Raw genomic sequence first — 12,450 nt, forward strand, 5'->3', positions numbered from 1 at the left:
GATACTTTATAGTTTACAGAAGGATGGGTGATGCTGTCAGTCTATGAGAATGTTTATACAGACTAGCCTATTTATTTTAATTCAAGAAGATAGCCCATGCGCCCTGAGCTGGATAGCCCAGCCAAGCCTGATCTCATCAGATCTCGGAAGCTAAGCAGGGCCGACCCTGGCGAGTATTTGGAAGGGAGGCCTCCAAGGAATACCAGGGCTGGGATGCAGAGGCAGGCAATAGTGAAATGTCCAAGCCCCTCTCTGAAATCTCCAAGCCCCACTAGGGGTTGCCAGCAATCAACCATGACTTCCAGGCATACACACACACACACACACACACACACACACAATACACACAAAAAAGAGTGCGTGCTCCACATTCAATATTTCATTGCTGTTTGCTATCTGATGGGGAAACGTTTCAAGAAACAAAAGTACAAGCAGCTCAAAATATTAATATTTTTTTCTTTGTGGGATAACTTGAGAGGTGGAAGAGAGGAACAAGCTTTCCAGCCAAGACCTCCAGGAGAAAAAGTGTACAGTTCTCCTTCTCTCCTGTCACTGCTGTCAGAGAAGAAATAACTGGTGGAGGCAGCAAACTGCATGGCGTAAAAGTGAAACATGTTCTTGTGTTATGTAATTATTTAGTTAGTGCAAGTGTAGCTTACCTTTACCCTAAGGATCTCAGGGCAGTACACACAGTTCTTCCGTCTCCATTTTATTTGCACACCAACCCTGTAAGGCAGGTTACGGTGACAGAGAACTACAGGCCCAAGATCATCCAGTAGGTTTCATGGCAAACAGGGTTCTGAATCTGGTCCAAGGTGTCCTCAGTCCAAGTCCCACACACAACCCACTACACCACATTGGTTGAAGTACACCCGAGGCTTCTGAAAATTGAAAACAGCAGCCATGCTAGCACTCTTTGATATTCCTTGCATGTCTTCTGTTTAACCTTTATAGCACAATGCCTAAACATTATTTTTGTCAAATGATTATGTTTCCTCTTTCAGATGAAATTGAGGGTCATATTGATTACGAGGATAATTTTCCTGATGACCTTTCTATGCCTATTGAGGACCAAGAAGAAAATAATGCCAAAGAGACAGAGAAGAAGGATCGCAAACCAGAGAAAACCTTAATTGATGGTACAAAGACACAGCTTGCTGATGGTGGCAACCACATTGGAGTGAAAACTATATATAATGAGCAGGGCTCCAAAATGATATATGATGATGAAGATTTCCACATTGGACCTATACTTGTGAACAATGGTACAGGAGCAACAAAAAGTACAGATTCTAATACAGATGAATCCTGGCTAGATGGTTACCCTGTTACTCAAGAAGCAGTGGAAGAAGAGGAGGCAGAGGAGGAGGGGGATAAAATTGATGGATCCATGGGAATGGAAGATGACATTACAAGTGACCAACCAAACCAAGTTGGCATTGGGAAAGCAGGTGGCAGCAGCCTGGAAAAGGATTTTGTACCAATTGTGGCTGTTCCTTCACTGACACATAATGCTGATGAAATTATAGGAATACCAGTAGCACTCACGCCAACAAGTGCTCCCGAGAATGTAAGTATTAGCAATGGCTCTGAGGACATTATCAGGTATATCTCAACCACCCCTATGGGATTTGTCCCTCAAGAACTGGCATCACTTGGCACAGTCACTAGCTTGAACTTGGCCACACAGGAGACTTCTACAGTACTCAGTCTCATTGACCACATCCCATTGCCAGAGGAAGAAGAAATGACAACCTCGCCTACGCAAGCACTTACAACTGTGTCTTCTCAAAATGGCTTTACTGAGCTATCGGCTGATGATTCAGTTGAGCGAGAAATCCTTAGCTATGGACTAGGAGGAAAGCTTCTGACCACTTTTGAACCATGTGTTGGGACAGAGTGTTCCAGCTCAGATAAAGGCGCCGTGATAGCCATTGGGGTGACTGTTCTGTGCTTGCTACTGCTGGCTGCCATTTTTGCAGTGTGGTGCTTTAGGAAGAGGCAACAGAAGACCTCCGTTTATAAACTGAATGGGAATGATCATCCTGGTCACCAACTACAACAGATTGAAATGCACAGAGTCTAACGGTCTACTTTACTGGGAAGAAGAGAAAAACTGAATGACAAATGGCCACTGATGTCCACCAGTTAAAAAAAAAACACCCAAGAAGGGGAAACCTGTGCGTGGCTCAGCAGGGCCTGCAACTATTTGAAATCACAGCATAATATATTGGTGTTGGTGTTAATTTAGGTATCTCTTAAACTATCCAATTTCTTGAAGATGTCAGGGCTGATTTAAAAAGAAGCATATTTTGTCTCTTGGCAATTGTAACTATCACACGATTGTAATTGTAACTATCTCACAACAGATCAGCCATCATGGATGGAGATTTCTTATCGTGTAAATGCAATACCCATCTTAATGGCAAGCAGTAAACTAATTGTTTGATAGCTACCACCTTGAACTGGTATTGCCTAAATGGGTCTATAATAGGGGGAAATGCACTTAACAGCAAAAAAACAAACAAACCCAAAAACCAAACAAACCTACTTCTCATCAATGCAATTTTTCCTTCTGCTGTGATAAGCTGACTGCCATTCAATGGCACATGTGAAAGAAACTCTACATAAATAAAGCAGGAGCAACAGTTGGGTGCGAAGCTGAGAGGATTTATTTGGGCTGTTACATTTGTCCTTTCTAAAGAAAGAATAAATTAAAAGAGTTCAGTTTTATGAGGCAAAGGACTTGAAGATTAAACTATGCAGGTAAGTAGCTGTGTTGGTTTGAAGCAGAAGAACAAAGTTTGAGTCCAGTGGCACCTTTAAGACCACCAAAGAAAATTCCAAGATGGGTGTCCCCCCTTGAGGCATTCATCAACACAAAATTAATGACAAAAGAAAAAGCTATATCGTACGATGTATTATTAGATGAAGAAAATAAACTAAGACCTCTGGAAAGATTAATAGACTTTCAATGTATCTGAAGTGTGCGCGCGCACAAAAGCTTATACCTAGAATAAAACTTTGGTGGTCTTAAAGGTGCCACTGGACTCAAAGATTAAAGTATTGACATGCATGTTACTGAACGTTGCTCCCCCAAATTCCTTGTTCATTTTGTTCTAATTTTAGTATATGTGCTGCCAAAGTGAGTACCTTGTTCATTGAATCATAGAATCACAGAGTTGGAAGGGGCCATACAGGCCAACTCCCTGCTCAATGCAGGATTAGCCTAGAGCATCCCTGACAAGTGTTTGTCCAGCCGCTGCTTAAAGACTGCCAGTGAGTTCATTTCAGTGAGTTGTGTTGGAGCAGTTCTATCCTTCAGGTGATAGGGAGGGATTTGCCATAGACTCATCAGTATCATTGGGATATTTGGATATTTTTACCTGACATTTTAATGTCATTTAAGGTGAGGAAAGATGTGCCTTTCTATATTTATGTGAGATGTATATACAGAAGGTCTCAATAGACCTGAGGTTGATTGGATTTACTCCTTAGGAAGAGCACTTAGAACTTCAGCCCTAATAACATAGTACTGTACTAAGCTTCATTAATCTTTAGACATAAACCACACTGTCAATACTCCACTCAACCATTTCATGTCCTACAGGAGTACCTTCCTAAGGAGATAGGCCTCAGCACTTTGTCTGCAAAGTCCTCAACATTTATTCCTTTCCTAATGGCAATGCTGTCTTCATAATGGAGTTGGATGTCAATAACACATGATCTTCAACTGCCCTCCTACTTTAAAGACTGGCTGAAGTGAAAGCTTTTATTTTTAGGTTAACTCAAGGTTGGCTATGTCAGACAGAGATCTGATATGGCTAACATACCTGGTCATAAAGGCAACACACCCAAGTCACTCACGATGGCTAAACTACTGTAAGTTTTTCTCTATATATGTCTGCCCAATCGCTCCTGGGGCATTCACAGCTGCATGAATCAATATGTATGGTTAGGCTCCAATAGCATGCCACTGGAAAACACCACAGTGTGTTAATGCCACCCAAAGATGTGTATTGATGCATGCATGCATACATGCACCATTACATAAAGAACAAAACTTGTTAAGGCACACTAAGTGCATGGTCACATCGATCCTTTCACCATAATAAGATCTGTCAGGTGAATTTCTAATATTAAAATGAGAACTGTTTCAGCATGATCTGTAGATAAAAATGTGATATAGAATAAATGTGTTTCTCAGATATCCTTTATTGAAAGCAATTATGTTATTTTTCACTGGCTTTGCAAAGACCTTTCTTTTTATAACGGACCTATACTCGTTTCCCAGTCTGGATCGTCACATGTCTTGCAGGTACACGTAGAGCTCTTGTGTTCACAGTCTTCATGCAAATATGGATTTGCTTCCTTCACTGAAATGAAGGAAGTAACTTTTGCACATTGTAGGGCTTCATATGAGCATTTGAATTCCTCCACCCAATTGGAAGTAACTAGAATGAGGTGTTGAAGTCTAAGCAAGATATTACTGAATTGTTGGATGCCCCTCAATTAATATAGCAAACATGATATTTATGAGTTCTAAGATCGTGATAAAAAAACTATTGGCCTTACATTACTGCTGTCTCCCCAGATGTTTTAGGAATTAATGACCTTGGGAGAAGGACATGGCAAAGAGTTTGATCTCTGTGTAGGGTTGTACATTATTAAATTATTAAATGGTAAGGATTTGCTTTGCATTTATATATTTCTGTAAACATTTAAACCATGCCATTGATGAGCGAGGGGATCTGTTTGTTATTGAGAACAGAGAGAGAAACAAGAGAATCTGTGGGGTCAGTCCCTTTCCCTGTATTTGAATCTGTTTGCAGTTAGTGTTTAAATTGTCATTAAAAATGTTAGTCTCTCACCTTGAAAACCCTCTGGGGTGGCCATAATTTGACTGCAACTTGATGGCACTTTCCACTATCTTTGTGTATAAGAGCTAGGGGGACCTAAAGGCTTCCAAGTCAGGCCACAGTGTTCGGAAAAAGACGGGGATGAAGCGTGGGGTGGTGGTGGGGAAGCAACTATAGCAGCAAGGAGTTGTATGAGCTGTGGTTCGTATGACATGAACATTTTGGTGAGGACCAATATAATCTGTGGTTGATACTGAGATACTCTTGAACAAATGCACCAGAGGTGATAAAAATCTGCATACAATACAGATCATATTCCTCACCTCTGGCCCCTATTTCCCGTTCTTGAGAAACTGAGGAATGAGTGAAAAAAAATGGCCTCCAGAGGGATGCTATTTACCACAGAGAGGCATTTCACATTTCCTTTCTAAACTGGATGGTATTTGTTATTGGCCCATCATCTTGTAAAGCTGGGGTTTCACACCGTGATTTTCTTCCCATTAATGAACTGTCTCAAAAGCATTATGGCCATTTCAAACTGTGCTGCTTTCCCACCTGCCCTTTTTTGCCCTGCACGCAATCTTCCTTGGAGGTCCCCCCCCCCAATGTTCCAGTGGGAGCACTATGGTGCTGAAATAGGACCACAAATCAGTGCAATAGTGACCACATTGAGATAGACTCTGATACATGTGATGGTGTCTGCTGTCACCTTGAAACAAGGAGGACAGAAGTAGCTCATTGGACAGCAGGTTTAAGTGGGAGCTTTGGGCTTCAGTGATTGGTGTGACCGATGTTTCCAGGTGACAACAGTTGCGATCGCATGTATCTCAGTTTATCTCAATGTAATCCAGTCATCTCAATGGGGTCATTATGGCACTGAATTGTGCTCCTAATAGAATGGTGGTTTTTTTTTTTTAAAAAAAACACCTCCAAGGAAGATCGCATGTGGGGCGAAAAAGGGTGGGGAAACAAGCAGCAAATAAGGAAGCGCTACAGGGCATTTCACAAAGCACCACACAGCGCTTCTAAAGCGAAAGGAAGCGTTGAAAATGGAAGAAAGGCAGTTGGCCGCTAAAATGACTCAGGCACACTTCCCGAACAGGAGACAACCGGGATTGTGTGGATAGGTAAATAAATTCTGCTAGCAGCTGGTTACTAAAATTAGTCTGTCTGAAATGACAAGGGGGGAAAGTTAGTAACCAGTGACTAAAACAGAATACATAGGCAGTCTGAAAAGCCTCATAGACTGGGGAAGCATCCTAGAGCACCAAATGGAAGCATCACATCCTCCCCAAACTTTAGCCTCCCCATACTGTGCAATTCTCCAAGCATTTGCATAGGCTGTGCTAGGAACGTCAGGCAAACACTGGACAGGAGAAAACCTAAGAAAAGGAAGTGTTGTGGCTGAGAAAGGATGAGAAGTGTTGGGTAAAACATTAACTATAGTGTAAAAATTACATAAATGTCAAAAGAACCAAGTGCAAAGCCCAAAGAATTCCAGGGGCTAGACTGTACTCCAAAGGATTCCTGTCGCTTTCCTGTCTCCCCCAGTGTACCAGGGAAATAAAATTTGAAGAGTCTGGGCCTGGGTATAAACCTGCCTGAGCCTAGATCATTAACCGAGCAATGATGTAATCTGACAGGGACAGATTTAAACTTGAACAGAAACAAAGTTTGTAGAAGAAACACAAACTGAGGTAAATGTAAATGGTGAACAGAACATAAAGAAGTGGGCTGGCAATTTTTAAACAGTACATGGGGAACAGTACAGTACAGGGGAAAAGAAACCCTTTTCCAGGCAGGCTCTTGTTCAGTTACACTCTTAGGGCTGCCAGGTCCCTCCTGGCAACTGGTGGTGGATGGGTAGGACTTACCAGGAGAAAGAGAAAGGCCCAGTCCATGTTGCCGGCATCCCATAGGAACTGACATCATCACGTCAGAGATTTCCAAGTGATGCTCTGGTATTTGGGCAAAAACTCTATGGTGAAACCAGCTTCAAGCATAGAGGTTTTGCCAGATACCAGACCATCACCCAGAAGTTGCTGGCATGATGACATCACTTCCTGTGTAACACTAGCAATTTGGACTGGCCCTTTATCTTTCTACTGGTAAGTCCCCTGCTGGCCAACTGATGGACAGCTGGGGGGCAGAGTCTGGTAGCAGGGACCCCTGCCTCCACCAGGGGGTCTAGCAACTCTACTCTTGATCAAACTGTTATAAATAGATGTAATGGACAGTTCTCAGACACCTGGCCTTAACCTACTCTCCTGTTACACTAACCCTTTCCCCGAAACTCCTCTCACCCCTCCTCCAACTTGTAACTGTTAAAATCTCAGCTGACTCCACAGTTCCTATTGGCTGATTCACAGAATCACTCTCATTGGCTCTCGTGTTGCTGGAGTAATTTTCACTGCCCTATCTGTACACCAGTCTAGGCTTGGCCCTACCTAGGATAACTCCTTTTTCAGTGTCTTCAAAGCCAGCCTGTTCTACTGGAAGGAAATACTTACAGTGTGTCCAATCTGATTTTACACTACAAAACTAATTGTTTTACTGATCTATGGATCAAATGAGTTTGACAAGTACTGTTTTATCTATTAAATACAGTATGTCGGAAGTAAAATGGCTGGAACTAGCTGTGGTCTCCTGAGATGCTATAAATATATTCTGTATGAATTGTTTACTTGGAAGTTGTTGCAAATACTGACTTAACTGGCTGAAACATGGCACTATATTACCCTTTGCTGTCTATCAATAAATGGGCCTTGGGGGTCAACCTCCCATTCAAATGATCCCTTTTTCATGTTTATAAAGTTTTTTGGGGGGGATTGGGGAGTAACATATTCTAATGGATTTCTATTCTCTTAGGCCCTCAACCTGGTGCTACATGGCCCGAACAGTGAATTGGTATCTAGTATCTTTGTGGTATCTAGTATGTTTTAGTTCAGTGGTAGAGGGAGCCATGTTCAAATTCCTACTGAGTCATTACATTCACTGATATGTCCTTAGATAAACCACAGGCACTTGTTTTACTCCACCTCACAGGGTAGTAGGTTGATCAAAAGGAGATAATCCCTTGTACCCACTGCTCCTTCACTGAAGAATGGAATAGAGATATAAGGGATAAATAAATAAATAGCATTTCTTACAATCTAGTTGCCCCCTATATGCGGTGCTTCTATAGAATCTCAAATCATATCTGGAGCACATGGAAGTGGACCCAGTATTCCCTGTGAGGAAGGAAGACTGATTGTCTTATGCATACTTTGTGCAACACGGGTATAGATTTCACACAAATAAGGCAGAAAACAGTATTAGCCCTGTACCTAGTGCAAGGCTTTAGATTTTTTCCAAACTAAATTATGAGGCAAGAAATATTGGATGATGGTTTTATCGTTTGTTATGAGAGACATCATTATTGTTATCTGGTTGTGGGCTTGGCTAAACATAAGAACCATATTGGTTATGTTAATAAGGAGCCTCATATTTTGGGGAGCTCTATATTTTACAACTGGCAGTGGGATGCATATACCTGGGTGAGGCCCTGGGCTGTGATTACCATCTAGTGCTGGTATGAAATTGTACTACAGAAAATACTCAAAATGGATTATTATTATTTTTTTAAAAAAGTGTTTTTCTTTTGCTTCAAGGTGTCAAATGATTTCTACAGTTCTACACTGTGCTAAAGTAACGCACACTAAAACTTCTTGATGTTATCATTCAATTAGTTAAAAACACGCAGAATTCTATTACACCATTGTTCAGCATCCTTGCATGGAATTCAATATCATTATCTCTCCCTAAAAATCCAAAGATGTACATTAACAGAAAGCTTTTGACACAAAAAAGGTTAAATGGCTGTGTTTGTGTTGCATATGTGTGTTTTCAATTAAACCCAGGCAAAACGGGAAGGAAATACCAATCTTTCCTTGGAATCCATGTTGAAAAAGAAATCAACCAGCATTATGGCTGGATTATCAGCCAGTTCTTTTTAGACTATTTTTGCACCTGAAGTTTATTTCCTGCAACTGGGATCCTGTTTGTACATCTGGGTAATTACTTACCAGACAGGTACTGAATGGAGGTCATACAAAAAGAGACCAAAACCCCCAACATGCCTTCAGTCCCTCAATTTTTCATTCCAGTGAATCTAAGATGATAGAGTTTTAGGAGATGAGAAAGCATATGCCTATTAAAGAAATCTTAACTGGCTAATTATATGAGTTTGATTTATTAAATAAATTGCATAAGTTTGCACATGAGAAAAGCTGGATTGTACTCTATGGAATTCTGTTTCACCAGTGGTAGAGCTTTCTGCCAATGGAAGAAGCTGTGTTTTTCAGTAGAAAGTGCTGCTACGGGCATAACGGCCATACTTTCAGGTGGGTAGCCTTGTGAGTCTGGAGATAAAAAGCAAGAGAAAGGCGTGTTGCTTTTCACAAATTACATCACACGATCTGTCGGATGGGGCTTTTTCAGTGATGGCATTTCAGTGACGGCACCTCACCTGCTGAATGTCCTTCTCCTTGAGGCTCACCTGGCATATCTTCTCTGCCCACTTTTAGGTGTCAGGTCAACACATTTCTTTTCATCCAGGCTTTTAACAACGGAGTTCAATATTTTTAGATTTTTATTATCTGCTTCTAGCCTGAGGCCTGTTTTTATGCAAACCATTTTAAGCTGCTAAATGTTTCACGCTGTTCCTATGCTCCGAGGGTTTTTTAAATAGATTGTTAAATGTAGTGATTTTAGGCCGTTTACTGATTTTATCTTGTGTTACTTTGTAAGCTGCCTCTAACAGGTTCTCTGGATGGGGCAGTGTATACATTTTCTAAATAAATATTGAAGGTAGAAATTAAGTCGTAAATATGCTACCACTCGGTATTGTTTATAGAGTCTTAACCTAAAAGCTTCACTAAATGCATAGCGAAGTAAAATGGTTGTGTGTGTTTCGAGCTGGGGCAGTTCAGCAGAGTCACACACATCCTAGCCTAACAAAAGAATATATACTTGGTCTTAGATTTCATAAAATTTCCTATTTGGTTTCTGTAAACACCACTGTCTCCAAGCAGGGAGTAGTGGTAAAAGGAGGTTAAAAGTGTGTGTAGACATAACTTACTTTAAAGCTATCTGTTTATTTTAATGCTTTATATGTAGGTACTGAAGACTGTTGAGATACAGAATGCTGATTTGCTGAGTTGTGAGCTGTGATTTACAAAACTCCTTAGGCGATTTCTTGACTTAGCTTCTTTTTAAGCATGTAGCTTAGATTCCCCCACACTAGGTCATTCAGTCCTCCAGCTACCAGAAAAATGAAGTTGCTGTTTAAAGGATGGCAGACAACCAAGAGTTCAGACAGCTGCTATGAAGGATTAGTTGTGGGTTTTTCTCACTGCCTCGCTACAAACTGCATCACCGTTCTATGTTCAAACATTATTAAATGGGAATGTTTTCTCTGGCACCGTCTACTTCTCCTGACAGTTTGTATATTAATTTTTTTAAATTAAAAAATAGGACGCGAAGTAGCTTTGGTTTATTGCATACCTTAGAATTTACATATATATCCATAACAATCGGCATTAACAACAGGTGGGGTATAAATGCATTAAATAATAAAGTGTTCCTGCCATAATGAGAACAATCACTCTGCTTTTAGAATATAAGCTGCTCTCTCCTGTGGTCTGATCCACAAGTTAATCCAATTCTAGTCTGTCGCCTTCATCCAGCTGGGGGCTACCTGCACACAGAAGCAAGTTTCTGCACAGGCATTCATGCACAGACGGGGAACTGCAAATAAGTGCTGCGTGTGTGGCTGCCCTCTGCAATCTAACACATGCCTTTTCAAAATAAAATCCCACTCACCAGGTACCCTGGGAAAGGAGCGGGAGCATGGGGCTAAGTTCAATTAGAGATCTTCCCCACATCAGATCCCTGGAGATCTCATGGAGCAAACTTGGAGCGTTTTGTTTCCCAAATGGCCCTCCCCCCATTTAAAAGAGCTAGCTACGTAGAGTTCTGACTGCTGTGCCTGCACCCTGTTAGAAAGGGACTCCTCTGATTTAAACTAATTCAGTCCCTCTGAAGACACAAGGATCACACTGTCCCTACAGCCACATCACTCAGTTTAACCAGTCTGTGGAGTAGCATTTTAGCTCCATGATTCTAACAGCCTGTGCCTTCAGAGCTCTTGTCAGCCCTCACATAGACACATTCACACCAAGCAGACAAATCTCACCTGTGGACCAGGACTCTTGGACTCTCAGAAAGAACCACCGGAAGAACTCTGTTTAAGGCACTTTATTGTAACACTCAATGCCACTCACCCACATCAGAATCAGGCACAAAATATGGCACCTACCTCCCAAACAAACAAAAAGTGAACATAAATGGGAAGCCATCCTTCTGTCAGAAAAGTCAGATTAAACCCGCAGAATCAGGGTGAGACAGGAATATAATGAATAAAAATTAAGGGACAGGTACAGCACCATCTCTCTTCAACAGGAACAAACTCAGAACATGAAAATCTCAGACCAACATGGGACAAAATCTATAAACTTGGAGCGATTTCTGTAGCTCTTCCCCTACAGATCAAAATGCACCATGAACCTTAATAGCACAGAATTGCATTATTTTGCAAGAAATACTTTTGCATTGAAGTGGCAGCTAGGACTGCCAACTTAGTCCAGCAAGGTTCTTATTTCTTTATGTGATGAGCAGAAATTCAACAGGTAAAGCTTTTCTCATCACTACATTTGCATACCAGAAAAGGCTCTACCTGCTGAATTTTGCAGCTATTAAATGTACTGACAATCTTAGCAGCTGCCAATACACACAAAATAAATATTGACTTCCTGATACAACAAGGACATTAACTTGAGATGGACTTCTACCGGTATGAGGGATAAGATCTTAACTAACTACAGACATCTACACAGAAAAGCTAAAAGAATTGCTGCCTAGCATGTCAGGGAACCTAAAGCCCCTTCTAAATCACAGTTACTGTTCTTTTAACAGAAATATTCCTTGAATCAAGTTAAAAGAACCTGCAAGTTAATGAAACTTTATTGCAATTAAAAAAAATTATTCTCTAGCATGCACATTTCTGGAAATCAGAGCATGAAAGGGCATCTAAGGCTCTAATAATTTTAATTTGGACTGTAACAGGGGAAATGAGAGCAAAAAGCAGGACTAAAAATCTCACATGCCACTTAAGAGTGCTTTCAGTTCCTCTCTCATGGTGTTAGTGTGCAAGCGTGAAAAACAAAGGTGGGTCAAGTTTTTGGGCTGATGCCTGTGCTTTATAGTGCATGTATGATTTCAGTGTAAGGTTCCTTTTAAGTGGACTGCCCATTCCACTAGGAAGAGCTGGAAGGCTTTCTAACTGGCTGAGCAAACGATAGGCTTGCTTTGGGGTTTTCTGAGCCGCAGAAGCCAGCAGGGTTGCCTTCAGCTGTCAAGAAAATCACCAGGCATATTGTTGCTAGGCTCATGTGCATTCCTCTCTCCTCTTTGCTTCCTGCTGCAGAGAATTCCAGTTAGAAGCTACCTCCAGCTATCCATGATGCACAAATGCAGCAGCACGGTTAACCAG

The 12,450-nt window shown here is 41.3% G+C and overlaps 1 protein-coding gene across 1 annotated transcript in view; it reads left to right on the plus strand.

Moving 5' to 3' along the window:
- Positions 1-2,490, plus strand: part of SUSD5 (sushi domain containing 5) — a 34,729-nt gene extending 32,239 nt beyond the window's left edge. Inside the window, exon 5 of the mRNA XM_015427291.1 lies at positions 1,005-2,490. Within this exon, the coding sequence (XP_015282777.1) occupies positions 1,005-2,086 (1,082 nt within the window). The 3' untranslated portion in view covers positions 2,087-2,490. The remainder of the gene's footprint in view (positions 1-1,004) is intronic.
- The last annotated feature ends 9,960 nt before the right edge of the window (positions 2,491-12,450 follow it).

The sequence above is a fragment of the Gekko japonicus genome, unplaced genomic scaffold (assembly GCF_001447785.1).
Source record: "Gekko japonicus isolate JY-2015 unplaced genomic scaffold, Gekko_japonicus_V1.1 scaffold272, whole genome shotgun sequence".
Taxonomy (NCBI): Eukaryota; Metazoa; Chordata; class Lepidosauria; order Squamata; family Gekkonidae; genus Gekko; species Gekko japonicus.